Genomic DNA, 24,812 nt, shown 5'->3' with positions numbered 1-24,812 from the left:
TTTGCTCTTCACATATAATATACATTATACAAAGATGGTCAAAGCGATCGGTACAAATAACCACACCTTTCTCCCCCCCCCCCCTCTCTCTCTCTCTCTCTCTCTCTCACACACACACACACACACAGACACCTTTTTCTTCACCTTCTTCCCTCTTTCTAATTCCTCTTTCTTTTCATTCATGCCATCTCTCCCTTCATGTGCTCCCTTTCTCTCTCTCATACCCCCTCTCCTTTAGAAATCGGGTAGTCTCGATGCCCTCTCTGTCACGTTGTCCAACTATTCAAATCTCCTTTTTATTCTATTATAAAAAAAGAAAAAAAAATAAAGTTTGTTTGTTAAAGAAATTAGAAAGTCAAAAAGGGGCCTAAGCTTTCGATCCTAGCAGAATCTTCGTCGGAGGCAAAAAAAAATAATAGATGGCTCAACGATAACTACATACTACAATTAATAACTGCCAATCTATATTTCACAAACTTTCAATTTCAAACTAACGTTTGTTACTAAGTTGATGAAGATCTGTACGGTAGCTTTAAGTTGCCATCGACCTGTCGGGGTGGCGAGATACGTTTTCTCGCCAAGTCGACTTGTAAAATGTAAATGAAATGTTGATTTGTGACGTCATGTACGAGTAGCTACCCCATAGTTATCTTATATAAAATGGATAAACTTTATTTTTGAAATGGTTCATGATGACTTTTTTTTTCTTTCAGGAGCGGGTCTGAAATAATTTGTCTTTTGACATAATGAAGGTACAATAAAAAAACATTTTCAAGTTTTTAATAAAATGGCATTTCATTCATTTTTTGTACTATATGATATAATGGGGAAGCTGCTCGCATAAGACGTCAACAAATAATAATAATGATAACAAATCTACAAACTTTTTAAATGTTGATCAATTTTCCTCGAAACATTCACCAATAGTTTATATTTTTTCCTAATTTAAAAATAAACTTCATGTCAGCGTGAACTTCTTTCTTTGAAGCTCACGTTTAACGCGTAACCGCAATAATATATAAACAAATGATTTTAATTGTTAGCTCTACCCGATGACAAACTTTGTCCAAGACTTCATTCAGAAAAAAATTACTGTACGCTGATGATCAGGGCCCCGTCTTACAAAGAGTTGCGATTGATTCAATCAATCGCAACTATGGAAAGCCAGCAAAGTCAACATCTAAAATGCATGTTTATTTAAAAAAGTAGATATGAATGTATATTCATAATTTATTGATTTCTTGACAATTTGGCGTGTTCTCCTTTGTTTACAAAGGACATTTTGCAAATTTCCTTTAGAAAAGATTATGATACTGATGGATTTCAATAGAGTTACGATTGATTGGGTCAATCGCAACTCTTTGTAAGACGGAGCCCGGGTCTTTCGCCTTGATTTCTCGCATTCTGGTAATCTGATTTACACTTTATATTACCTTCAGGCTACGCCTACAAAAAAAAAAAAAAATTCTGGTACGATTTTATAATGGTGCGACTGGTACTAAAGTCTGTCAGTTTTATTGACTAAAACAAACAAGTGAGTTTCGAACGAGGGACCTGTTGCTTGGTAATTTATGACACCCTCATTTTTCCAGCCGAAGCTTCTTGCAATCTCATAAGTTTTTACCATTATCAATCGCTCAGTTACTGAGTTAGCACTACTCTATCCTTCCAACTCAATATCTTGCCACAAGATGAGACTATTATTGTAGGCCCATGATGCAAACTAAACGGTTCAACCACTCGCCACCGAGACGCCATCTCAGATCTATATCCATTCGGTCGCTTCGCTGTTTCCAAAATGAGATCACGTCGGCCTGCAAAGATTCATAGCGTTCGATGGTATATAAATTTAGAAAGAAAGAAACGAACAAACGAAAACAAAGAAGAAATCCATCCTGCGTCAAAAACCTCTTTAGGCCTTAGTAAATGGTCGAACAGATATTGGATGTACAAACTAGTAATTCGTTTCGACTCTGTTGTTATAACGCCTGTAATAGTTGACAGAAACATCACACCGAATATGAACATCAAGTTTTAGCATCTCTAAAGAATAGATGAGGTATATGTAATCATGAACGCCTGTTCTCATATCACAACGTCTTTGCTTGGTTACGACGTAATTGAGACATATGCCTCTCCCCTAGGTAACGGTAGTAGCCATTTTGCATCATATTCCAGAAAGAAAGACTCAGGATGGTTTGTGGCGCGAACCGGAACCAGGAGGCGGACCAACCCTTGTAGAACCCTACTGGACCCTCCCTTCGCCAGATCTTCAAAGCACAGTCCCAGAAGCCCCGGTAATACACCCCCTTTCCCGCTCCCTTGTCCACTCCTTGGTTGTACAGGCGGATACTTATGACGTCAAAGGGTGTCACAAAGACTACGATGGCGGCGCTCGCCACCATGCTCGAGGTGATGGGGATGTAGCGACTGCTAGGCACAAAGATCTTTAAAAGAAAATATGGTAAACGGTGAATTATTAAGTATATTGCATAACAAAAAAGTAAGAACAAAGCTCAACAACCACAAAACAAGATCATTCGGCATGTTAGGAAGCGGGGGATTATTATCCTTATCGGGTTAGTTTTCCTGTGATATATTTGTTGTCGTAGTCATCCTAGGTATACATTTTCCCGCATGGAAGTCAATGCTCATAGTCTAGTCACTTTCTGAAGCCTGGTCTTCGTCAGTCTAGACCAGTAGCTACAGGTCCAGACTGATTAGGAGTAGTTGCCCAGAAAATATTTCAATGAGGATTGTTCAGGGGTATAGCTGTCATTAATGAGTCCTTTAGATGGTAAAACAATCCTACATGTAGTTTGGAGTAGATGTCCCCAGTCCGTGATTGATGTCCCACTCATTCGTAAAGACTGAATCAAAACAATTCCTCTATAGCTAAAAAAAAATAAGCAGTTATTGATCCTACCTCTTTTTCAGTGATAAAATCACTCGTTAAAGCAAAAGCTGTCAGCTGCGATGCCGAACCTATAACATTTCGTACAGTCTGAGCGTGGACCCCTCTCCATAAGCCCTTGACGCCGCCCTCTACGTAGATCTTCTTCAAGCCTTGCAGCCAACCACTGTGAGTGTGCTGGTGACCTACTGCAATGACTTCATTAGACTGGGATTGAAGATGTGTCTTAATCTGGTTGGACAAAATATTTTTGTTTTAATACTGCACGTACTACAAAGACGATTTATGTAGCATTTTCATGATTTTGTAATTCAGGTTGGGAAGAATTGTGATTTGCATTCGATGCAGTTGCTCTGGCATCGAATCTTTGACCCGGAAAGATAAAGGTTTACTCGATTGTGTATATGGTATAAAACATCCTGGTATAAAAAATGTATAAATGTGTACTATTTAATCAGGTCTCACTAATAACCATTCCCTGATCTAAGGATTTAAGTCATCTACTTTTTCATGCATTCCTTTATTATGTTACTATGTTCTTACTTTAATCATTTATTCTCGGACCCAGAACAGCTTCCCACCAAATTTGGACTGTGGACGTTTTCCATCAGGCGCCACTGAGACAGTATAAAAACAAGTTAAAATGTAAAAACAACTAATCATTTTTTTTCTTTAAATAACGTCCATGCTTCAAGTGTCTTGCATTTTGCATGTTTAGGAAAAAGGGTTATCCTCAATATGCCATGCATTTTCAGTTTTATCTTGCTACAAAGGTCCTTAATCGTCTGTAAATTTATTTGACAATTGTCTTACTTCTCGTGTTTTTAATACTCATTACAGGCCTACATACAATATAATATAAATCTTGTCAAAGTATCTTGATACCTTCGGAGCCTTACATTCCATTTTGTCAGTGGTTTCCTCCAAAGAAATCAAATTCAACGACTTCAGAAGCAATTATGACGGCAACTGTTCGGGAACCCCTTGCTTCATGAAACATTTCTCTTATTCAAACTGCTTAATACTACAGCCACACCAACGAAACCGACTCCACGACGACCGTCATTGGAAAACGATAGGTCATTGGAAATAATGTAATAGCATCGGTCGGTCTGGAGTCGGTTTCGTTGGTGTAACTGTAGCCTAACTCACAAGGAACAAAGGACTGCTGATCAGTGCCCCTACATAACCACCGACTCCTGCTGCACAGATTGTCCTTGGAAGACTCGTTTCACCGGCCTTATTCCTCGTTAGCCCCATATCCACTAAAATCTGGTAGGTTCCGAGTCTTGTGCCATTCTGAATCGCAGTATACACAAGAGCTGGGGCCAACCCAGCTTGCAGGGCAAGGAGACCGTCATATCGACCGATGGTGTAGAAGGCATGGAAGACATTCCTGTAGTGACGTTGATAGGTTCCCCACGCCTTCAACTCTCCCTGCAGTTGGAACCTAGTCTTGACTACTTCTAACGGGTTTGTGAAAAGAACTGCACAGGCAGCTGCAGTGCCCCCGAGACAAAACTCCACCACATCAATAGGCATTCTTGTCTTTATAGGGGTTGGACCTTACAAGCGACTAGTAAGATCTTGAAAACAGGCAGCAGATAGAATATATAATTTTTTAAGTTTCATAACTTCAATCACAAGCAATGTAAAAAGAGCTCAAGCATGGTGTTGAATAACACTTAAGGGTGCAAACTGCATGTTTATCTTTTATAAAGGAGGGTTTTTTTTTCTGAAGGTCAATGCTCTTGCAAAACGTATTTTTAGTAGATATAGGCCGTCATTCCTTGACTTTGAACTTTCCGGTATCATTGAATTATGCTTATGTCATGCAGTCATGTGTGCCAGGAAAGATTTTGTTCTTTCTTCTTGTATATACGACCAACACAATGAAGGACATTTCAACACTTACGGACCTAAAATCAAAGAGACCTGGGGGCCGTTTCATAAAGCTGTTCTTAAGTTAAGAGCGACTTTAAGAACGACTGGTGAACCCTTATACGCGCTAAGCAATCGCCAATTCAATACCATTTACCACAAGAAAGGATCACCAGTCGTTCTTAAAGTCGCTCTTAACTTACGAACAGCTTTATGAAACACCCGCCTGTATTATTATATTATGATAGCCCTACACACTTAAAATGTTGGGTAACATACTGTCCACTGTTTTGGGTAATGTATATTGGTATATTCTGGGCAATTATTATCCAATTGAGCAAATTTATTATACCAATTATTAGTTTTTATTTCCCAGTTTGGTCAGATTTTAACCAACAGTTGTGTGGACAAGGGTTGGTTAAAAGTTAGGCATTTTTGCCCAACTATTTTGAGAGTGTAAGTTCACCTTCAAGCAGTAATTGACATTGATTTGTTTGTTATAGCATTAAGGAAATCATATAACCTTCACTCTGACGATACAGTGTTTATTTTGGATATAGTCCAAACCATCCATGCTCTTTGACATAGTTTTGATATACAATGCTGCAGAGAGATCCATTTCCCGACCCCGGTCAAATTTCACTTTCCCCAAATTGTTGAATAAATGAGCAAATAAATAAACGTATGGAATTAATAATGAATAAATAGATAAATAAATAAATAAAAAGGTTAATCAAATATTCTTATGAGGAATGAATGACGAATGAATGAAATAAAAATAAACAGATAAAGAAATACATAAATATAAAAAATAAACAAATAAAACTGAATAAGAAAATAAACAAGTAAAACAGATTAATAATTAAATGAATAAAATAATCAGGTCAGGGAGGAAAAAACAATAACACATCAAAGGAAAAACAAAAGAGAAAAATAAAGTTAGAAACGAAACACTGAAATCTTTCGATATTCTAGCCCGTGTGGTAGTCTTGGGCAAGGGGGCAAGGGGCCAGTCTTACTCCCCCTTCCCAACTTTTGATCGGCGGGCAAAATAAGCAAAATTGAGAGAGAGACAATCTAGTTGAGTTCACTTTACTTTACTCTACCTACCAGTACCATCTGAAATGAAAGTAAATCGTCCTTCACGCAACTAAACAACAACAAGAATTTTTGTGCTCGGTCGCTACGCTCGCATATATAAAATAGCTAAACTATATTGGAGAAAAAAAAGGCTTATTGTTTCACTGGTAAAAATATCAAATAGGCCTATTATTGCTCGGTTGCACCCCCCCCCCCTCCAAACCAGTCAGTCCCAAGAATTTCTCTTCCTGTAACTTATATTTGGAATATACAAAAAATGCCTAAAATTTCACTGCTGAAATACATGATTTTTCTCTTCAGTACCCTTTTTATAGCCATTTAATGCACCCAAACTACCAAGCTTAAATGATGAAAACAGCATTTTCTTGCTTGGTCGCTACATTCCTTCGCATGCCGTGATTGTGGTTCAAAAGCACTGAAGTTTCACTGACAAAAGCTACAAAAATAATGAAAATAGCAAGTAATGAAGAGGCAAAACAGCAAACAAACAAAAATGCAAAAAATGATACCAACAAGCGTCTTCCTTTCCGCCCTTTCACACGGTAAAACAAATCGTAATTTGAATGATGATTTTTTTTTCATAACCATTTCATCTACATGTACCTATAATCACCCATCGGGCTCTGATGGGCGTTATAGATGTAGATGAGGGCAAAGGTCCGTAGTCACGATTTCTAACGGGGGTTCTGCATTATAAAAAGTTGGACCTTTTATAGTTTTGGATCAAGCTGTCTTTCCAATATTAGGGCCAGAAATATTTTCATCCACATTTTCCCCGATCGGCAGCTAAAATCTTATTAAAGACTTAAGTGTTTTTTTAAGTACATCCTAACTTTTATTTTGGATAATGTATCTCATAAAAGATAAACAATGCCAACACGAGCTCGAATATTTTGATATGTCATGTATTCAGACCTGAAAACTGAACAGTCTGAGAATTTATTCGGAATCATGATCAAGATGCGTATAACTAAACAAGAAGATTCTATGACTGGAGTCCCAACAGGCAACAAATTTATTCAAGCAGCTGTTCATTTCTAAAGAAGCACAAAAGAAAGAACGGCAATATTTTAAGGACCTTTTTGATGTCCGCCTTCGAAGCCGCCAGTTTCAATGAAGAAATCCGAGGGGTGAAATTTTACGAATATTCATTTGTATCAATGTTTCATGTTTCATATTAATAAACAAACTGAAATTTGAATGCATGACAAAACATCAATAACCAATCACTATTACGACGAGATATTTGCCCATATTATATCAATTAACCTTTAATTAGTGAAAAAAGAAAGAATTTGACCTTTACTGAAACCAGATTTTAACACTTTTCCGATCGTTTGCGGCGAATGAAAATTTCAAATGTGGTCGGTGGAATTTGTTATTCATTACTGTATATGCCAGATGACTGCCCGCACATGCCCAGTCGAGCAAATTTGAGTCATATTTCAGGACATATTGCATAGTTTATTTTGCATGCCTCCGAATTATGTACTACACATATAACCAGACCAAGATGCGGCGAAAAAGTAATTATCATCACAAAAGCATATTTCCCTTTTTGTATGACCTATAGCTGCGGAGTCATGCGGGAATTATTTGTCTACACAATTGCAAGAGATGTTGAGCAAAGTGCATGCCTGACATACTTTCTGCTGGCGGTTTTTAACCTTGTTCAAAGAGATTTTATTTGCTGTTACTCCATCTCATTTGAAACCTCCTTGCTCTGACAGAGAGTAGTAGGTCCATGGTTTAACACATATGACTATTACGAAGAGGGTGATTGTTTTACTATAAATGTTGCCAACGCGAAGCGTGAGCTGATTTTATTTTATTTATTATTATTATTATTATTATTTTTTTTTTTTTTGGGGGGGGCGATTTGGATCTAAAACGGGACATTTAAAGCACCTTCTAAAATCATGACCACGATGATGTAACTAAACATCAATGGAAAGCACGTTTGATATACAATGTTTAGACCCTCTGACCAGAAAATGGGACAGATCAAGGACTATTTGATGGAATTCCCGAATCATGAACAGGGTGCGTGTCTGACTGGAACCAAAAAAATCATACTCGAATAGCGAACAGAATAATTTGTACATATATTATTTTGAGGAAAGTCTTAGAAATTTGATAGCGTAATTATACCCTATTCATTCAAAAATTTTAGGCTAATATTAGAGGACCCAGTGAAAGGTTATATTCGAAACATAATCTATAATAACACAAGAGAAGCTTACAATAATAATAATATAGGGTATTTATATTGCGCACATATCCACCTTGTTAGGTGCTCAAGGCGCTCCTATATTACCCGGCTAAGCTAGGCGTTCATAGCGCACACAGCTTTTTAAGGAATTACTTCCTACCGGTACCCATTCACCTCACCTGGGTTGATCGAGTGCAGCACAGTGTGGATCAGTTTCTTGCTGAAGGAAATTACGCCATGGCTGGGATTCGAACCCACGACCCTCTGTTTCAAAGTCCGAAGACTTATCCACTGGGCCACAACGCTCCACATATGAAAACCATTCTCATGATGTACAGTCACACCTACTAAACCGATCAAAGCTATCGACGTTTTTAAGTTATATCACATGACATTATCATCGGTCAGTTTAGAGTCGGTTTGTTGGTGTGACTTATATTATAAGTTCACGAGAGGAAGCTTTGATCGTGAAAAGTAAGACTAACTTTTAAATCCAACTATATCTGTCATCACCTTTCTCAGATAGGATTTTATTTAATACAGGTCTTGCCAGCGTCGGATTACAATAAATTAAAGGAGAATGAAACCCTTGAAACCAGCTGAATCCATATCAAAGAGAAAAATCAAAGAAACATATTGTTGAAAGTTTGATGAAGATTGAATGAATAATAAGAAAGTTATGAGCATTTGAATGTCGAGATCACTAATGCCATGTAGATCCTCCCATTGGCAATGCGACCAAGATCTGTGATGTCATACACGTACAACTCCCTCATTACTTTAGTACTTTTTCACTTATATTCTCACTTTTATAGAGTCTACCACAAGGTGAGGTGTTCTCTTTATGAGAGGACAAGTACAGAGGTTTCACAACATTATATCATTGATAAATCGTTTGTCATATGATGAGAATGAGCAAAAAGAGATGTTTTGGGGTATATTTTCAGTGTCCAAAAGGGGAGAGTTGTTCATCTGTGACATCATAGATCTTGGTCGCATTGCCAACTGGGAGGATCTCCATAGCACGTGATCTCGACATTCAAATGCTCATAACTCTTCTATTGCTAGTCCTATTTTACTCAAACTTTTGTTGATCTTATTCTTTGATTTTTCTGCTTTCACATAAGTTAACTTGCTCCAAGAGTTTCATTCTCCTTTAACAATCCATATAATAGTAGGACCATTGTCGTGCACTGGGCCAAATCACGAGCACACAAATGGGCGGGAAAGTTTGAATAGCTGAGTGAGGCAGGCGAGAGTAAATTATTTTTAGACAGGACTGCATGCATGCACGGCACGTACAACAACAACAGCAACATCAGCATATTAATGCTGCGAGAATTAGTGACATGTGCTCTCCAAAAACAAGACATTCGACTGGTTTTACCTTCCTGATATTACTGCGTATGAGAAAGGGAAAGGATCAGAATCTTCAGAAAGCTGATATCAGGAAACATAGTTTGGTGGTAGCCAGGTAATTTATATAATTATCTTAATGTAAGGTGTTAAAAAATTGAAATGAAGAAACCACTTAAAATAGGTTGAAAGAAATGCACGTGTGTCGACGCATAGCACCAATGAATACATACTCATGTGTACTATATAGCATAAATACGGACCTATTGGCGTTTGCCAAAATCGATTAAAAGTATAGGGGTGATTCCCCCGGGGGGGGCACTCGACCAAAAAAGTGGTAGGGGTGTGCCGCGGGCGAGGCAAAAAACGGGGGCCTTGGAGCGGGCTTATTGTAAAAAGGAGGGTCCTCGGAACGGGCTTCGGAACTACAAATGTTTGTGAAAACGGGGGTCCTCGGAACGGATCTCCGTATCTCTGTGAGTGCGTATACATCCCTATGGAACGGGCAATCGTGCATGACGTAGCTAGCGCGGCCTCCGCCGGGTGCGCTCGCGCTTAGGCGATGGGCGAAAAGCGCTCTACGGCCGCTTTTCACCCAAATTGCAGCTCCTTATAGCAGATCAATGCGACCGGAACAGCGTAACGAAAAATATGTGAAGCTTTGGAACGGATTCCTTTCTTCTTTTTTCTCGATATAGTCCAGGATAGGCCCCATAGACAAGGGGTCGAACCTTGTTTTTTTAGATATACAATGTTTTTTTATGGTTTCTTGTCAATTCGAGGGTGCTGATTCCGAATCTGAATGATGCCACTCTTGTAACCTTGAGCATTTTCCGCAAATTGGCATAATCCAATATGGCCGCCAAAATATGCAAATTACCCATGAAAATCATAAAATTGCCAACACATTAGCTATAAAATGCATGTAGTTGTTGTGCAGAAGTGAAATACCAATTGGAAAAGCGATATTTGACAAAATATTTATTTTATTGATATTCAAAATGGCCGCCATAACCCCTGTATACTTTATTATGTAGAATATGAATGGGGAAAATATTTTTTCAAACAAGAGCACTATTATTGCATGTGATTGTGACCTGCGAGTGGACTACTGTCTGAAAACATGACTATTAACAAAACTATGTCATTTGTATACTATCTAATGTGATAAATGCTGTATTATGATATTCAAAATGGCTGTCATAGACCCCTTATACTGTGTACAATATATAAAAGGGGACAAATAATTTTCACAACCTTTGAATTTGTTTGACTTTAAAATGCCAATAACTGCGAAATATTGGTGTAACACTGTCTGACAACAAGGATTTCTAACGAAACATATCACTTCCCTTGCAATTTCGGTAATTATGCTGCATGTTGACATTCAAAATGGCTGCCATAGGCCCTATCTGTATTATGAACAAAGCGAATGAAGAAACTAATTTTCACAAGAGTAAAAACAATAAAATGAATGTAATTGTAATCTATACGAGTGAAATATTGTCTAAACACATGATTTCTGGCGAAACATATCATTTCATTTTTCATGCATGAGATAAATGCTGTATTGTAAAATTCAAAATGGCCCCTATGGGCCCTTACACTCTTACAGTATTATCTACAATGTAAATGGGGACAAATACTTTTGAAAGAATTAGGATTTGCCTGACTATGAAATCCATATAATTATGTTGTATAAGGAAAATATTGTTTGAAAACGTGATTTTTTTAATGAAATATAACATTTCCTCTCCCATAGGTGATAAATACTGTATTTTGACTTTCAAAACGGCCGCACAAGCCCCTACAAATTCTGTAACATGCGTATAGGGAAACTAATCATCACCAGAATGAGAACCAAAAACGCACGTAACTATGTGATGTATAGGTAAAATTTGGTCTTGAACATGATTTCTGACTAAATACATCACATAATGGTTGAGAAGGTAATAAAGGCCTTACTTTGAAATTCAAAATTGCTGCCATAGCCCAAAGTAATATGTACATTGTAACTGGGGACAGATAATTTTGACAAAATTTTTACTATGAAAATGGCTTAATTTTGATGTAAGTGTTAAGTATTGTCTAAACCCAATGATCTCTAACGAAATATATCATAGCCTTTGTCATAAAGGTGATGAATGCAGCCTTTTAAAAATGAAAAATGGCCGCCTTAGTCCCTTATCTTAATATGTAAAATTTGAATGGGGAAAGATAATTTCCACAAAGAAACATATTGCAGCCATTTTGAAATTTAAATATAGCATTTATCACCTAAATAACATAAGAAATGATCTATTTGGTTACAAAATCATATTTTCAGACGATATTTCACTCATACATGCAACACCATTTAGTCAAGCAAAGCCAAATTCTGTTAAAATTATATGTTCCCATTCACAAAGTACATAATAGACCTACTGTTAGGGCCTGTAGCGGCCATTTTGACTTTCAAAATACATTATTTATCACCTACCTGGCAGAATGAATGATATATCTTGTTAGGAATTATGTTTTCAGACAATATTTTACTCTTAAATCACAATTATATGCATGTTATGGTGCTGACTCATGTGAAAATTGGTTTCCCAGATCGATTGTACATAATACAGTCAATGTCTTTCGGCGGCCATTTTGAAAGTCAAAATACAATATTTAACACAAATATGAAACCCGAATAATATATTTCGTTGCAAATTACATTTGAAGACAGTATTCCACTAATTTACCACAAAAAATACGTTTTAGTGCTCACCTTGTGATTGTTTTTGTCCTCTCTCACATCGTAGATCATAATTTTAGGGCCTTTGGCGGTCATATTAAATATCAAAATACAGGGTTTATCACATACATGGCATGTTAAATAATAAATTTCGTTAACAAAAATGTTTTTAGTCAGTATTCCACTCGTTTATCTCAACAAAATGCATTTTATTGCTCACTCTTGTGATTTTTTTGTGTCACCATTCACATTGTACATAATAGTGTTAGGGCTTTTGAAGGCCATTTTGAATATCAAAATACAGGATTTATCACATAACTGACATAACAAATGATATATATCGTTAGCAATCATGTTTACAGACATTGATTCACTCATAGATCATAATTACTTGCATTTCAGTGCTCAATTTTGTAAAAATTAATTTTCCCCATTCATATTGTACAGGGGTCTATGATGGCGGCCATTTTGATATCAAGAAAATAAATATTTTGACAAAAATCATTTTTTCAGATATTATTTCACTCCGGCAGCACAATTGCATGTACTTTAAAGCCAATGTGTGGACAATTTTATGATTTTCATGGGTAATTTGAATATTTTGGCGGCCATATTGGATTTTGCCGATTTGCAGAAAATGCTCAAGGTTACACGAGTGGCATCATTCAGATTCGGAATCAGCACCCTCGAATTGACAAGAAACCATAAAAAAACATTGTATATATAAAAAAACAAGGTTCGACCCCTTCTATCCTGGACTAATAAGAAGGAAATGCTATGCCTTGGAGCGGCTTTCTTTGTTCTTTTTCTCAAAAAGACAAAAATGCTATGCCTTGGAACGGAAATTTGAGTGTAAAAATGGGGGTCCCCTCCGCGGCACATACCCACTATACATTATATACTGAGTGCCCCCCCCGGGTGATTCCATACGTGTCGTACGGGACATTTAGAGAACATTTGACAGTTTTTTGACAAGAAAAACAAAAAATATTCCAGTAACTAAAGGTGATCATCAAGTACTACCAGAGTGTTAGAAAAACCAAGACTTAACATGACTTGAATTCACATCCTGTATAATACAGATTTAAAATAGTAATGTGTCGTACGGACGCAGAAAAAGTGGCTTTTTAAAAACCTCAAGTTTGTACTCTAAAGTCTGTGAGTTGGACAGATAATTTTCATAGAAACTGAACTCAAATTGATATTCAATTACCCAAGAACAAACACATCTATGAAAGAAAGCAAAATAAACATTCATGAATAAATAAAGCAAATTACAATTTTCGAGAACATTGTGGCGTACGGGACACTCAAAATGTGTCGTACGGGACATCTCTAAATTGAAGCCAAACTTACTTACTTAAAGTCTCTTTGACTTCTTCAATCACTTTATTTGGCTGATGATAATGATAATCCTATCAAACTAAAGACATTCATTATGTTCGAAACCGCTATTGGCTGAATATTTCTGTCAGTATATCATAAACAAAATAGTGTGTCGTACAGGGGCCTGTTGCATGACGAGATGAGCGATACGTAGGAACGTCCTAGGACCATTCTTCCGAGATAGGAAGATTGGCGACAAATCAGCGCTTTCCGTTTCACGAAGGCAATTTTGTCTTCGAAGTCCGCGACATCGTTTGATATCGATAGTATCGGAAAAATGTTTAGTCTTCATCGTCACCTGAACCTTTTATTTCTGAATGACGACTTTACATAAAATCCGATATTTCAATAAAAGGAGATCAAATAATGTTTTATTTATTACTGATAGTAGAATTGATGTATGGAGCTTACTTTATGAGGTTAAAAGAGAAAAAACTTTAAAGATTCACAAACATAACTAAATAAAATCGAAATTTTCATTATTTCCCTTATTTAGAACACGGTGTCTTTTTAGAGACACCTTTTATTGATATTTCAACGAAAGAGACCCTTGTCCGACATAAAAATTGATTTAACTAAGTAATTTCGACATTTATGAGTTCAATATTCTGTATTTTTATAGAATACTTGTATATAATGATAATTTTGCAAATTATGCGTTAATATGTAATTTGTTGAGGTAAATATAGGGTTTGAATGGAGTAAACAAAATCAACAGTGTCTGATTGTATGAGACTAAAAAGGAAAATATGAGAGGCTGCGTGTGAAAAATCTAATTTATTTATTTTATTTGTCAGATATAACGCAATAAATACAAATGTGAGTGTTTAGAGTATAAACATACCTCAGTTGCATGATGAGTTTAACAGAAGAAAATGAAAATATAAAAAATTGCTGCAAACATGTCCAAGTGGATAAAGCAGTACTTTGCAATAATAATTAAAACATAGAAAAAGGTGTGAATCAATCCGCAATGGAAAAATACTTTTACAGAAATAATGCTAAATGTGACAACGATCATAAACGCTGGTCATATTTAAAGATGATCACTTAATTTATGGAAGTTTATATAAGAATATAAGGTTTAAGAAATAACATAAAAGATTTAAAATGCGCCTCTTCGTATGGACTTTCCATAATCTTTTCTTTAATGAACTTATCTTCATGTGTAATGATTGTGATGGATTCGTAAGCTATAGGCTTAATCTGTATCTTAAATTCAATATTAGCTGCAGGTTTTTTGTTTTGTTTCACTGTTTCAAATCCAACAATTAATTTTCATTGATTAAAATAAATCTCAGCAAAAAAAAATAATTATAATGAAAATAAAATAAAAATAAATAAATGAGTTAGCATGTTTAACATCTTAGTTTTGTTTGTCTTGGTTTTTTTTTGCTGAATGTTATTGAACACGTTTTTTACCTTACATAATTTCTTTTAAAGAAATTTGTTGTTTATCTTTAATGAGAAAGCATGACTGGGGTCGGCTAAAGAGATATAGTGCCGCCCATTTCAAGTATTTCAAGTTTATTTTTTTAATAGAAAAGGGGTGGGGATAAGACGGAGGGAGAATAGAAGAAAACATATTATTTAAAAAAAATATTTGGCCCTATACATTACCCCCGGGAATAATACATGTACGCCTCCGCGCACCCCGGAGAAGTTAAAACGACATCCGTTTTTGGTCGTCCTGCCGTGCAAAAAGACGACCTGAAATTGATGACAACTAATAGCTCCCATATAAAACATAACTTGGCACCATCCCAGATAAAATGCATCAGAGTGCAACAAAAAAAAATGTTTAGAGGTGATATGTCAGTGTGGCTTGCCGTAAATGCATTTTCTCTCAATGCCGACGGTGGCGGGCGGTGTGCAAAGAAGATCATGCCTACGTAGGACATGTCTGGAGGTGTCTTTCCAAGGACCATTCTTCGTATCGCCCAAATCGGCTTTGTGAAACAGTTGAGCGATATCTCGTTCTTACGTAGAATGGTTCTACGAAAGACCCTTTCATGCAACAGGCCCCAGGACACTTCTGTGTTGTACGGGACACTTCTGTGTCGTACGGGACACTTGTGTGTTGTACATGCACTTGCGTGTTGTACTGGGCAGCCTGAATAAAACAATGAACTTTTTATCAATCAGACGGGGAGCATTGCCCCTAAATTCTTCCTTATTATGCAAAGTCTTTTAATTAGTAGTCATTCAGGACAATATAATTAAGTAACCTCAATATATACAATCGGGAGAAATATGTTATCATTTTTTTTTCATGATGGGAAATGTACAAGGGTTCACAGCATTTTTATGAGCTGAAAAACGTGAGGTTTTGTGTGAAGTTATATCTTAGTGAATTAATTGATGATTTCCAATACACCATTTAAACAATGAATGAATGAAACTGTTTGTGTAAATTATGGGGCTAAATGTTATAATTTTTCATATAAAATGTATATATACATGATATATGTCACAAATGTCACTTATAATTCTACAAAAAAATTTTTCTAAAGAAATGCGGTTCTACTTTTTCAAACCTTTCTGCATTTCATGAAACCATATGGTGTGTCTTATTTTCCATATTTTTTTTTTACAACTTGAAAAAAGTAAGGAGTTTCAATACTGTATATAAAAAAATTAGTGATCATCAAGGGAAGTCCAAATAGTTGATTGATATGTAATTTTTTTTTTACATCTTATAATAATTCCATGCAAGAGGAAGTCATCTTCCAGGCTAGGGTGAATCAATTATAAAGGTTTTCTTTTCATGCTCAGTGACAAAGAAATTAACCCGCTCTGACCAGTGAAAATCACCAGTTTAGCTGAAGGGATTCTCAAAAGAATACACCTACATGACATCAATTAAAATGGTTAGAATCACCTATTTCATGTTCTATGGAGATAAAAAAGTATTTTTTTCAGTTCACTTTATGTCAAATCAATTACTTGAATTAAAATAGGCCTACTATTTACAGTTTCTGAATCAAAATCCTGCAATTAAATGCATTATATATTGTGTGTCGTACGGGACAACGTTTAATAGGCAATTATTGAAAAATGAAGGGCTGTGATTAGATCCTTATGGGATAAATCGATCACCCATGGGTCAAAGAAAGAGAAACTGATATTGTGAAATTGCATCATCAAAAATAAAATTGTAGGACAAACTTTTGCATCTTTATGTGTCGTACGGGACATTGCCAAAATAGGTTCGGAAAAATCAGGGCTGCCCCTATTATGGATCATGAAAATGTTGTAGATATCATTTGGAACCATCAATGATACATTATTCCATTGACCTGCAATATTTTCAATCTTCTCGTGCTTTGCCAATAATTGTTTCAGGCAGTGTTTGTACTTGACTGTTTAATTAGCAAAATTATTGAAAATTGAAAATTCCATTATTCTTCCCCAAAAAAACTATATCTGATTTCACTTTTGGTTAAAACTCATAATTTTCATAAAATTTAGGTATCATAGTAAAATATTACACTACTTATGACTTATTGAAAGCATGTTGAAATTTATGATATTTTTGAAGTTCTAGTGTGGAATCGCCCATTGGCGTTTGCCAAAATCAATTAAAAGTATAAGGGCAGTTAAATGCAAACTATATGCAAGTTAGAGTGAATATAAACACTCGTTCCTCGTTCATATGATGAGTGCTCCAGCGTACATAGAAAATCCTAGTTGGCGTCCGAAATGGCTGCCGTAGGATAAAAATCCACAATTCATCTATTTATTACTTAAGTGGCTTTTATTTAGTTTCCATTCAATGTTTTAAAGGGATGGTCCGGGTCAAAAATATTAGATGATTAGAGTACAATTCACAGAGCAAAATGCTGCAATTTCATCAAAATCGGATAACAAATAACGAAGTTAATGAATTTTAAAGTTTATCAATATTTTGTGAAAAATAGTTATATGCACATCTCTCCACTTTGGAGATTCCTGGAGTACAGATGGAATATAAATGTATGTAATCACAAATTCGATATCAGGAGATTTCGAGAGACATAGAGCGGGAGGTATTGATTTTTAGAAGAAAAAGAGAGATAGTAGGAGTAAACCGTCATTAATATTCATTAGGTGGGCTGTTGATGTCACAACCCCACTTTCCTTTTTCTTATATTACATGAAATCATAAATGTTTCATTATTTCATGCATTGTGTAAATGATGTGTCTCCATTATTATGAAATAAATTGCGGCAAACTAATGCACTTAATCAGTGTCAATCCAACTGTTTTAGTTCTTGGTGGACAAATTTTGAATAAACCTAATTTCATATAATAAAATACAAAAGAACAAGTGGGGATACGTTTCAAAAATTACATCAACCCATTTTTATTAGCCATTTTGAAATCAATTTTTGGAAGCCATCTTGGATTTTTAGACGTACCAGACCACTGGCTGCCCTTGTAACTTTTCCTAGTGTATTTTAACCCTTGAAACCAATGGTTTAGACACGGAAATCATATCTCCCAGGCGGATATGAAATGAATAATGTTTATTTATAGTATCAACAGCCATTTTAAACGCCATTTTTGTAGCCATGCATGGGCATCTTGGATTTATGGACCACTGATTGTTGAGGATTTGGGGTTTCAGTTTGGTACCTACGAGCCTGGAACAAGGAACTGGAGACCGTTATTTTGTTCATTGACATATATATAAGAGAAACGGTACATGACTTATATGACCGTTTGGCTTAATTTGTTTCCTGTTTTTTCCATCAGGGCAAGAATGAACCTTGTGTCGACAAAAAATTCTAAACTTAATCAGCCCAATGCGTGTATACCCTGAGCCACAATAATTGGAAGTGGGATGAACAATGTAGACCTACGTCCGAGTACACATCACACCATCCATGCAGTCTAGTCAGCGAAGAATTAACAGAGCAGCAGATGATGATCAGGAGACGATGAAGGGTCAGGTGGATAGCAGAATGTTGCTTGGAAGCCCGCTTGGAATGCATCCAGTGGTTATCTTCTGGTGAGAGAGGTCTCATGCGTACGGGTCCGCGGTTTACCTTGAGAAGGAATAAGACAATGTAAGATGTGGACGTTGGATTTCATCCTACGATGATTAGATAGTTCACCCGATGCAGTCTCATCATGGTGAGGGATGATCAAGGATCCAGTAGTTGGTGTCGGTCCACGAGTCTGAGTCAGTCCGAGGAACTAAAACGCAGGAATATTCCAGAGGATGTTAAAGGTTTTTGCAATCAGAGTGCATTTTTAAGGCCTTCTGTACGACAAATTGTACCCTGTTTTTAAGTGATATGAAATACATGAATTTGAATTTTTTTTAACAAGAATTATGTGTAAGTTATTAGACACTAAGCTGCAAGGCAATACTGAAATACATGTTTACTTCTCAAACGACCATATCTGGCATTTTAGGGCAAAAATTACTGTCTCGTTTTGTTTAGTTTTTCTCATATTTCATGACCGCGTATATCGCATGTATCATTAGCTATCATAAGACATTGTTTTACCAATCAGAATTGATTATTGAAATGCGATTGTTTAAAAAAAAGCTCATAATGCAGAAGCTGCAGGTAACTAATTATTGTGACTTTTAGCTCAATATTGGATATTTTGCTATGTCCTCTTCGGATTCGGTAGTTTTACGAGTAGTTATATACACTACTTATGATATTTATGTCTCTATGAACACTTTTACATAATATTTAATGTAACAAACTGAGAATTAATGATAAAAAACAAAACTTTTTTCAAGTGAGAAATATGAGACGCGCAGTATATACTGATTGTAAAACAACCCTTAAAGTAGGATTCAATGGAACAAAACTGATCAACCAAATCAGTTCATCTTCCTTTCATGAATGCGGCAACATTATACTCTTGAGGATCTGTGTCTATATGTGACTGGGGCTTTAAGTAACCCCAATCACATATAAATCACAACATAATGTACATTCCTTAGTGTTGTGCCCAGTGGCGTACCGTGGGTCACGGCATTGGGGGGGGGGCACCAGCAAAAATTATGAGTCACTTATAGAGCGCGCGCAGTTGCTAGGTATACTGACATAATAGGGACATTTAAAGGACAGTGTCATTAAACGGATATGTATCTCACTGATCACATAATGCGAGCGCAAACGGACATTTTAAGGACTATATTTTAGGAATGCATTAAGAGTATACATATCTCACCATAGTCATTTAATGCGAGTACAAAGCGCTTGCTGATATTGTTAGAATAATATACATCTAAACACATGAAGCACTTGTAGTCATTGTAATCATGATTAACATACGCATCTCACTAATCAAATATTGCGAGCGCGAAGCGCGAGCTGAAAATTTAGGAAAGTCAGACCTGAAGAGGGATATTTCAAGGCTTGTTTGTAGGAATTCACGTAGATCATACGTAGTTCACTAACCAAATGATGCGAGCGCGAAGCGCGAGCTGAAATTTTTGTATATATTGACCCAAAAGAGGGATAAGGACTATTTATTTTTTTAAAGGATTCCATTAAGAGTACAGATATCTCACCATAGTCATCTAATGCGAGTGCCAAGCGAATGCTGATTTTATTAGAATTACATCTAAACACATGAATCACTTTTTGTAGTCATTGTTATCATGATTATCATACGCATCGCAGAAATCAAATATTGCGAGCGCGAAGCGCGAGCTGAAAATTTAGGAAATTCAGACCTGAAGAGGGGCATTCTAAGGCCTGCTTTTAGGAACTCACGAAGACCATGCGTATTTCACTAACCAAATGATGCGAGCGCGAAGCGCAAGCTGAAATTTTTTACATTCAGATCAGAAAAAGGGACATTTTAAGGACTGATTTGAGAAAATTCATGAAGAACAGACATATCTCACCAATCCACGAATGCGAACGTAAGTACGGACAGGAAATGGTTTATATTAAGACCTTAAAATCGGGCAATCACTTTAAGTAGTCATGAAAAAAAAGTATATGTCACTACATAAAACAATAATAATTCGAAGTCTAAGAAAATATATTTGGTGTATATTGACTTGAAAACGGGAGGTTTTAGTACAAGAAGATTATATATATTGTTAAACAGACAATGCGAGCACCAGGAACAATGAAGACTAGGCCCTGTGCAAATTATGTTTCATAAAGTTATAATTTATTTATGTAATATAACATAAGATAATCATAATATAATATAACATTATAATTAACAATAATTTCTTCTTTCCCATTACCTTTCTTTCCCTTTCTCCCTCTTTTTCTCCTTTTCCCCGTTTTTTTTTTTTTTTTTGCCAGCCGATTGGGGGGGGGGGGGGGGCACGTGCCCCCCCCCATGCCCCCCCGTAGTTACGCCACTGGTTGTGCCGTTTTAACATTTTTTTTTTTTGGGGGGGGGAGGGGTGGGGGCGGATTAAGGTCTTCATTTACCATGCATTTTGACATTGGTGGTCCACAAAATGCAAAAGTATATAGCACATTTAACATATCTATGGCCCATATACCTACCCCCTCTCAGATGGGCAATTCCATAAAATATGTACGTCCGACCACCTACATGTGGGAACTTCATGAAATTTTCTGTCTCTGATTTCTTGTTCTTTTGATAGTCTGTATTGTTCTCAAAGGACCATGACTTGGTCAGTTTATGAAGTGAAGTATGACTTAAGAAAAATGGGGGTCGGACGTACAAAAAGGTTGATTATTTTATGGAATTGCCCAGATGTAAATTCATATTATAAAAAAAGAATACTCTGTAATAAGGCAAACAATTTTACAGGCCCATTTATTGAATGGGTTACATTTTGGACATTCATTTCTGGAAAGTAAGGAACAATGTATTGTATTATTGAATCCTGTTTTTATGAATGGAAAATAACAATCCTGAAAGTCCAGTTTGCCTAATTCCTGATTTGACCGTTAAAGGTTTATGTGATATGATTTGAAGGGCAAGTCCACCCCAACAAAAGAAGATTTTAATGATCAAACAGTTAATATAACATTTTTTTATCAAATAAAATTAGAAAATTATCAGTTTGAGAGAGACAAGGGGGATTATATGTAAATTAATGATAGAGTCGATAATGTCACAACTATTTCTTTTGTATTTTTCTATAGATAAAACATAGATATTTCATTTTTTGCAGATTTGGCAGTTTAGAAAGCATTTTCATTGAATAAGAATAAGTATATTGCAACAAGGATAATCCCATACATTCAAGGAAGAATCAAAACCTTGTTCCACATCATGAATTATGAAGATATTTCCGAATTTTTATGACAATGATAATAAAATACTAAAGAATTAGTTGTGTGGCGTCATCAGTTTCCCCATCTGCATATTAATATAATGACCAGAATTAAGCGAAACCTTATTTTTTTACATTCGATTATGATTATAGTGGTCACCTTGGTAAAAAGACAAGTCCACCCCAACAAAAAATTGATTTTAATAAAAAGAGAAAAATCCAACAAGCATAACACTGAAAATTTCATCAAAATCGGATGTAAAATAAGAAATTTATGACATTTTAATTTTTCGCTTAATTTCACAAAACAGTTATATGCACATCCTGGCTGGTATGCAAATGAGGAGACTATGACGTCCCCCACTCACTATTTTTTATTTATTTTATTATATGAAATATTCTAATTTTCTCCTCATTGTCAAGTGATACAACGATTAATTCCTCCCTAAGCATATGGAATTAGCATTGTTTAATACTATATGGTTCAGTCAAGTTGGTCCTTATCTATAAAAAATGAAATATTGTATAATACGAACAATAAAAACAAAATAAATAGTGAGTAATGGACATCATCGACTGACTCACCAAGTTGTGCATATCACTGTTTTGTGAAAAATTAGCGAAACTTCAAAAATGTTAATTTGATTTTTCTCTATTTATTCAAGTCAGCATTTTCCTGGGGTGGACTTGACCTTTAAGAATGCATGTGGTAAGCCTATTTCTGAAATGCACTTAAATAGTCTGAAATATTAGTTCATCTGCGAATGACATTTTGGCTAAATTTTAGAATTCGTTATTTTGTGGGTGATTCATAAAACCGTTTGTAAGTTACGACTGACTTTATGTCCGACCGGTGACCCTTTCTTGTGCTATATGATATATCCATGCACCTAAGAACTTGCTCTACCCATGCATAAAGTCATGCGCAACTTTGCGAAGAGCTTTATGAAACACCCACCCGGGCCCCGTATTACAAAGATTTGCGTTTGATTTGATCAACCTAAACTATGGAAAGCCAGCAATATCAACATATAAAATGCATATTTGTTCAAAATTGTTTTCTAGATATGATGAACATTCATATTTTTATCGGTTTCTTGACGATTGGGTATGCTCCATTTTGTTTAAAAAATGACATTGTGCAAATTTGAAGTAGGAAAATTATGACATTGATGGATTTCCATATAGTTGAGGTTGATCGGATCAATCACAACTCTTTGTAAAAAGAGACCCTGGACAGTAAATGATTGTGTTACACCTCCTTTTGGCTACTTGTATTTATTCTTGTACTTGGTTTCATATCAATCTTAACTCCTTATCACCCCCTCTCTTTATTTCTTCATTTCTTTCTTTCTCTTCCTTTTTTTTTCTTTCTATCTTTATTTTCTTTCTTTATTTCTTTCTCTATCTTTCTTTCATTCTATCTTTCTTTCCTTCTTCTCTTTCTTTCTCTATCTTTCTTTCATTCTATCTTTCTTTCTTTCTTTCTTTCTTTCCTTCTTCTCTTTCTATCTTTATTTTCTTTCTTTATTTCTTTCTCTATCTTTCTTTCATTTTATCTTTCTTTTTCTTTCTTTCCTTCTTTCCTTCTTCTCTTTCTTTCTTTCTTTATTTTTTTTCTTTCTTTCTTATCCCTCTTCTCTCCCCGTCTCTTCCCTTTTCCCTCCTTCTCTTTCCTCTCTTCTGAAGGTACTTTCACATTTGATTGTGCGATCATATTTTGTTACAATATATTTTACACAAAATAGCAATGCTCGCAACAGTCGCACAACTAATATTGAAAGCCCCTTTAATATAGATGTGTACAGTGTCCCACAGAAGAGGAAACCAGTTTATTGGGAATATTTTTTTTCAACATCGGAAAACGATCTTTCATGGACATCATGAAATCTTTTTTTTTTCATCTTATAATATCACCAAGTCCAGAGCTGCCAACCAAAATTTTGGATTAAAAAAAGACACATTCTTCATTTCTTTTTACCCTATTTTCAATCCAAAATCTTATTTCTGTTTCAAATTTTGAAAAACATACAAAAAAAACTATAATTGATACAAGCTTGAAAAATCCCATTTCAAACGGAAATATAATTATTCACTTAAAAATCCTACTACTTGGCCAGCTCTGCTAGGTTGCCAATAGTAACAAAATATGAATTTACGGGCAAAACATATTTACTGATTGTGATATCTGACTAAAACAGGTTTCCTTTTTTGTGTGACGCACTGTACATACAACCCTTGGAAATAGAGTGAGCTTCATTAAATGCTTGTTTAAATTATTAAACCTATAATCATTTCAGCAAAAGACGAACAAATATTCAAATCGTTTTCAATTCCAAAACCCACTTTGATAGATGTACAAAAAAAAATAAAAATGTTATCCAATATGTTAAGAACCTTTGGCATTGCCAATTCAAAGTGATATTTATTCTTGCTTTGTAAATGCCATGATGAAAATCGAAAAATGTTCGAACAAATCTAAAATCAAAATCTGTTCAACAAAATTATTTTCATTTGGTGAAGTTTACTCTTGAAAAATATCAAACAAGATGAAACATCCCCTTTAAAAAATAAATTTATACATTTCGTGTTGCAAAATGCATTGTTATTGGGTTACAAATATAAAACAATACTTTTGATGATTTTTCTATTTGATTATGGAAAACTTAAAGATTGACCATGATTATTTTTATTTGGCTGGATATCTAAATAGCTCATCTGCCAAAAAACAACAACCCCAAAACATAATAATGCAGTGGTGGATGCTAAATTATATAATGAAATTTTAATGAGAGGGAAACTTAACCATCACTATCGATCCATTTTGCAACATTTTTCCAAAAACAAAATTGGGAGGGGGGATGGATAATTGAGGGTTGCCCATCATCCGCAAAGGCTGTAATAAATAATCTCACCAACTCTGTGGAAATTTATACGATTTTTGTGGATTATGTGCAAACCTCAAAGGGGAGGAAATTAAACTTGACCTGCTGCAAGCCAAAACATTGT

General features: G+C 35.5%; 1 protein-coding gene and 1 long non-coding RNA gene across 2 annotated transcripts; one reads left to right on the top strand and one right to left on the bottom strand.

The window, feature by feature from the left end:
• Positions 1 to 269: 269 nt before the first annotated feature.
• Positions 270 to 4,614, bottom strand: LOC129276197 (solute carrier family 25 member 35-like). The gene is made up of 3 exons (XM_054912613.2): positions 4,067 to 4,614; positions 2,927 to 3,145; positions 270 to 2,447 (listed from the first exon to the last, which is right to left on the bottom strand). Exons 1-3 carry the CDS (start codon positions 4,454 to 4,456, stop codon positions 2,091 to 2,093), a joined length of 966 nt encoding a protein of 321 aa, XP_054768588.2. The 5' UTR covers positions 4,457 to 4,614; the 3' UTR covers positions 270 to 2,090.
• A 4,549-nt stretch (positions 4,615 to 9,163) lies between these two features.
• Positions 9,164 to 24,138, top strand: LOC135156621 (uncharacterized). The gene is made up of 2 exons (XR_010295669.1): positions 9,164 to 9,582; positions 18,314 to 24,138. It is a non-coding gene; the product is annotated as an uncharacterized LOC135156621 (long non-coding RNA).
• Positions 24,139 to 24,812: the final 674 nt, after the last annotated feature.

Source organism: Lytechinus pictus, chromosome 14, assembly GCF_037042905.1.
Source record: "Lytechinus pictus isolate F3 Inbred chromosome 14, Lp3.0, whole genome shotgun sequence".
Lineage (NCBI taxonomy): Eukaryota > Metazoa > Echinodermata > Echinoidea > Temnopleuroida > Toxopneustidae > Lytechinus > Lytechinus pictus.
Note: the sequence above shows the minus strand (reverse complement) of the source record. Positions and strands in the feature narration are given on the sequence as shown.